The sequence below is a fragment of the Ammodytes marinus genome, assembly GCF_949987685.1.
Source record: "Ammodytes marinus genome assembly, chromosome: 20".
Classification (NCBI taxonomy): Eukaryota; Metazoa; Chordata; class Actinopteri; order Uranoscopiformes; family Ammodytidae; genus Ammodytes; species Ammodytes marinus.
The window spans coordinates 1,078,522-1,084,710 of NC_137224.1; the positions used below are offsets into that span (position 1 = coordinate 1,078,522).

General features: G+C 40.7%; 1 protein-coding gene across 1 annotated transcript in view; it reads right to left on the reverse strand.

Moving 5' to 3' along the window:
• Positions 1-424: 424 nt before the first annotated feature.
• kcnj16a (potassium inwardly rectifying channel subfamily J member 16a) overlaps positions 425-6,189 on the reverse strand; it is a gene marked incomplete at its 3' end in the record, with an annotated part of 11,694 nt that continues 5,929 nt past the window's right edge. The window contains exon 2 of the mRNA XM_080048626.1: positions 425-1,713. Within this exon, the coding sequence (XP_079904752.1) occupies positions 425-1,705 (1,281 nt within the window). The 5' untranslated portion in view covers positions 1,706-1,713. The remainder of the gene's footprint in view (positions 1,714-6,189) is intronic.

Here is a 6,189-nt window from a genome sequence, read left to right on the forward strand (position 1 = left end):
AGTGTGCTCGAACACGGTACCATTTCTTGGTCCCTTGGGACTGGGGAGGGGGGTCATTCGTGCTCTGGCGCGGTACGGTGCAACTGGTCCAAGAGTGAGTGCACCCTTACACAAGAGAGGCCTCTACCATCTGCAAGGCAATGGTCAAAAACCAAAACAAGGATCCCTTCAGAAGCCTACATGTAGCCTATCTATTCGACTCATTGCAATGGATCTCTGCCATCTTCCAAGTCTAAAAAGCTTGAGTCTTTGATACTTACAAGACAGATTTCGTCTGAATCGTCACTTTCAAAACAAATCACATGCTCAAAAACACAACCCAACTTTAAACATTCCTACATCCTCAATGTTGCCTCTTAGGTCATCGTTTTCTTTGAAGTATTAGCACAATGTCCGGCCCCTTCAAACATCCCAACTCGTGCGTTTATATCTCTGAGCTTGTGAGGTCTTTTGGTACAGTCAAAGTGTCTTGATGTTTATCGTCCGCCACAGATGTCAGTTCCTCCGGCTTTAGGAAACTCTCATTCACCAGTTCCACGGTGACCACTGGCGGTTTCAGATGGTTGTCCTGGTGATTGTGATGTCGCTGTAACCTCGGGGACGGGCGCGGGGACGATCTGGGCGAAATTCGTGGAGAATGTCTCGGGGTATGTCGCGGAGAGGGTCGCATCTGCTTCTTGATCTCGTAGTCCTCTGCGCTAACCTCGGGCACTAGGACCTTAGCGGTGTGATTGAACAGGCAGTAATCCACCCTGTAGTGCCTTCTGCCCACCCTGATCATCTCCTGAAAGAGCTGCCCCCAAAGAATCTCAGCCGGGGTGTAGGATGTCCGGGTTTGATGTAGCATACCCGTGGAATCATCCGTGTAGGTAAAAGTCACCACCAACTCAAAATCGGATTTCCGCAGATCTACCAAGCTCATGCTGTACAAAGGGCTGCCCGGCTCGATCCGATGGAAGATGGTGGTGGGTGTGACCAGAATCACTTCCCTTTGCTTGATGAGAAGATCCTCGTAAGTCATGTCCACCCTCCCAGTCGCGTGCACCGTCGAGCGGACCAACTGAGCCCGAGCGGTCCCCTCTACAAGGTGGTGCTTCCGGAAGTCCCCGACCCTCCAGGAAAGGCACAAGAAACCGTCCCGTAGATTGATGACCGCGCTGTTACTGAAGCCCACAGTCTGAGCCCTCTTTCGCGCCGAGGCCATTTTGGCGACGACAATCCCGATGACAAACGTATCGATGAAGCAGCTCATGACATCTTGGACGGTGACCACGATTATAGCGACCATGCAGTTCTCGGACATGCCTCGGAATCCGTAGCCGATGGTAGTTTGGGTTTCCAGGGAGAATAAGAAGGCGGCGGTGAAGCTGCGGACCTCGTACATGCACGGTTCGTTCGCGACGTTTTGGAGGTCTCCGTTTGCGAGAGCGATCACCCAATACAGGATCCCGAAAAACAGCCAGGATAGGATGTAGGAAAGGGCAAAGTTCAGGAACATCATTCGCCATCTGATCTCGACCAGAGTAGTGAAGATATCAGTGACAAAGAGAAGCCATTCCTCGGGCACGTGGCGAAACACGACGCTAGAGTGGCCTTCTTTGCGTATGTAGCGGCGTTTCCTTAGCTGAGGTCCATTCTCAGTCTCAGTCTTCAGGCCATCGGGGTCTTCGGTGGTTTTCACCGATGTGTATAGTTTATGCATCATCCCAGAGTCTGTAGGGGAAAGACAGCAAAACATGGTTAGAGATTGTATTCATTAGGGTGACCTTGTTAAATATCAGGCATTGTCAACACATTGACTTGATGTTAAAGACACTATATGCAGGATTTGTATGTGTATGTCTTTTTTGATTATAAAACTTTTGGGCGCCAACCCAGGAAATATTTCAATTCTACATGTTGCTTTAAACATTACCTCATTGCATAGTTTGATAATAAGGTGATACTGTATAAAGGACCCTGTAATAAAGTATTATTTGGGGGAAGATAGCAAAAAATTGTTAGATATTTTATTAATCAGTGTGACTTGGTTAATATCAGGCATTGCCAACACATTAACTCCAAGCATTTATGTTAAAAAATCTATATGTAGGAGTTGTACTGTATGTGTTCTTAGATAACATTGTTGTCTGTCTATTTTTGAAACTTCCTCTGGCGGCGCCAAAGATAGGAATCTTTAAATTCTACGTTTGGCTTTGAAAGTAACCTCACTGTATAGTTTGTTAATAGGGTGACGTATAAATCCACCCAAGAAAAAATATTATATGTGATATTTGGCTACTAATATAGAAATTATTTGACTTGATGTAAGACGAGTGAATGAGTAATAGTAACTTTTTTGGGGGGATTTAGGTTTGGAAAGCTAGACATGGTTTTCAATCTTACAGTCACAGAATAGTGCGTATATTTATTAGATTAAAATAGATTAAACTTCAATTCAGCAGAGTAAAGGTAAACTAAGCCAAATTAATGTAGCATCTAACCAGAAATACCAAGATATAAACTGGTGTTATATATATATGTGTTAATTTTTAAATATGTACTACAGAGGAGAATTGGATAACTAACTACAGACAGTATTCTAGTAACATCTCTTTTTCATTGACTCTTTCTTCTGATTGACAAACTGCATGCGAATATTTCCATTGTTGGAAAAGGAAAAATGTGACCCAAACGAGCAAAAGATCCCGTACAAATCTCGATATATATATTACAACATAAATACAATCAACACAAAATCTCTTTAATTGAGGAATGCTTTGATGTTGCATCTTCTTTAAAGATCACTCAGAAAACTCCCATAGGGCTGTTTCTCTGTTGCCCTTTTACATAAGAAACACCATTCACCAAAACCGGTCTTTTTTAGTCAATTTTCCGCCTTTATTTCCCCTCCGTGCGGTTATTGTTTTGGAGTCTTCCATGTATTAAAATAATTGGGTGATGACTGGAAATCTCCAACCTCTTCCTACTGTAACATCTAATGTAAATACATGATGTTAAAAACAAGGGAAAGAGAGACAAGGGGGGAAAAAAGCCCTATGTTATGTTGCCAGCTTTTATTTTTTTCCGTTATGGTAATTTAATTCACATGTTTCGAGTCATATTTTGTCTTCCGTTTGGTTTTCTTATGCGTGCTTCGCGAGGTCTAGAGGTCTATTTTTAAAGATGGCAATCTGGGAATGTTTACCATGTATGATTTTCTTTTCCTGCTACTTTGCGGACTGTGTGTGTCAGTAGGCCTACATCTAATCACAATAGGGAAGTTGCCTGGAGATACACAACACACAGTGATGGCCTTTCCTTGGCTAGTGCCTTTCTTTCTTCTGTTGATGTGCCACTTTAAAACAAGTGTATGTGTGTGTGTGTGTGTGTGTGTGTGTGTGTGTGTGTGTGTGTGTGTGTGTGTGTGTGTGTGTGTGTGTGTGTGTGTGTGTGTGTGTTTGTGTGTGTGCCACTTTAAAACAAGGATAACTAAGGTACGCTACATACCTGTACTCCAAAAAGCAAATTAAGAAATATCTCCGCTTTACATATAAACCATCTCTGATAATGGATTTTACTAAATTCCTTTTGGTCAGAGGCTGTGGTGGAGTAGGCTAGAATAAAAGTATATATTTGTTTATTGTTTTATCTAGAATAGTTGACTATTTGACGATTCGACTGACAATGTCAAAATAGTTGCTAAATGTGGTTATGACACAAGGATCATTCTATTACGACTTTATGGCCACCTGTGTCATGGTTGTTGTGTCCTTGGGCAAGACACTTCACCCACCTTGCCTCGTGTGAATGTCGAGTTAGCCTGCTGCTATCGGTGTATGAATGTGTGTGTGAATGGTAACGTGGGAAAGGAAAACAGGTCTCCCTTGCAAAAGAGTCTTCGGTCTCAATGGGATTTACCTGTATAAATAAAGGTTAAAAAAAAAAAAAAAAAAAAAAAAAAAAGGGGGTGCTGCCGAATGTCTGATTTTACACGGAAATGCACGAAAGGGTTTATCCCATTCTCAATTAATCACAATCCATCACTGTCCCTTCCTCCATAGGAAAACAATGAGACAGCCAGTTAATAAACAACCATTGGTAGTCTGAGAATATGTAGCTGAGCAGAGAAAAAGCATGATTCGACAATCAGTCGACTATAGGCATGTCTTGACCATTCAAGCCAAATCAACAAATGGACTATGTTAATTCTAAGTCAGGGACACCCGTAGTTGTATCAGTGAAAGGTCTAAGTATACGTTGATTAACACATCTAAAACTATATAGCTAGATAGCTCAGTAGGTAACAACACTGATTTTGGTATGGAAAAAAAAACCAATGTTCAATTCCTGATCAGGGTGGGGTTAGTCCAGTGAACTCATGGTACTGTAAAATTCAACTGACTTGTGAATTAGCACAAGTTTGATTACTTCGTTTTAAGCTTGAAAAATTTTCTTGAAAAACCAATAATTCCTTTTCCAACAGTAGTAAACAGTACATCAAGTCGACTGCAACGTGGTGGAAATTCCTGCACAGTATCTTGAAGCATTTAAAAAAACATTCAGTGTTGATTAAAATGTATTTTCTTCACGGACCTCAGATACTCCACATGCTGCTACAGTCAGAATCACTCAGACAACAGTTACATCACGTTAGAAAATGCAGAATTATTACTGAATTCATTCATTCTGTCATTTGAGGTCTGGTTCATTAGCTGACTACATGAAATGAGATGGGAGTTACCTAATCTAAGTCATAGGCATGTGTTAAGACACTTAAAAAGGGCTCAGACTGTATTCGTTTGGTCATTTATTACACTGTCTTTGTTGGGGAATACAACAGGGATTGCCTGAGATTTTGTCTTTGTTATGCCATTGCATTGTTAGTCCAGACTCTTACAATACAGCCTTTAGCACAGTAGAACTACTGTTGTGAAATATAATACAATAAAAGTCAAAATATATACTGTACATTTCCAATTAAATTATCTGCTAAAGCTGAGACCATACAGGCAAAAACACACTTTTCTCAGAGCAATTGTTGCGATTTTTATCTTTTTTGCTTCCATAACAGTTTTCACTATAACTCCGAATAGTCGACTTTTCAACAATCTGATCGAAAGGAGCCCAACTTGACTTTCAATCTCACAGTCGAAAGTTGCAAAATGTGGTATAAATATTAGCCCATTCATAATACTGATAATATGTTAAAGGCCTACTTCACCGGTTGGAATATGAAGGTGTATTGAACTCGGAGATCCTATGAAGTATAAATGTGCAAAAAAAAATTGAAATCGGATCATCCTAGCCTGAAAAAAGGCAGAAAGAGAATGTGATGTCACAGAAAGAGAAATGTAGGGTTAGACAGTGAGACCATAACACACTCTTTCTGCCTTTTCTCAGGCTAGGTTGATCCGATTTCAATTTTTTTTGCACATTTATACTTCATAGGATCTCCGAGTTCAATACACCTCCATATTCCAACCGGTGAAGTAGGCCTTTAATGTGAAATGAACTCATGAACTTTTAATCGATCTAACTAAAGGTCTCGGAGTGCGACTGTACTGTTCTATAACACCCATTGATTGATGTATTTACTGGTTGTATCAATAAGCCTGAGACATAACTTGGATTAGATGACTTTCGGCAACCGGTAAAACTTAACAGCTCAGCCCTGGAACAAAGGCTGCATTTTGCATAATTTGAAATTGCATATTGTATAACTTGATGCTTATGGAAATGTCATTAGATTTTGTCATAACCAGAGTATTGGTCAAATTAAAATGTAGCAATAAATATGTATTACAATTCATCCTAAGGGGAGCATAAATGTCTTGACCAAAATTGCATCCATTGGAAAACCATCCAGCATTTGTCAAATCATTTCCCTCTCAAAAAACCCACAAATGTCGATTTTAAGGTGATGCCAGCAGGAAAAAAGTCACCAGAGTTCAACAAAGTAATTGGGGATCCATCCTTCTGATGATCATGAATGTATGTAAGGCCTATAAAATGCTATGCCAATGCCATGGGCGTAGAACGTTTTTGGTTTTCCGGTAGGATGTGGCTATTTTTCTTTCGTCCATATCACGGTATTTAGAAAGAGATTATGTGAAGTCTAATAGCTAGCTAGAGATAGGCGATATTTTATTCTATGATCTCATTGAATGGGAGCTCCGATGTCTGGCAGTTGTGGACGTCTGCTGTAGC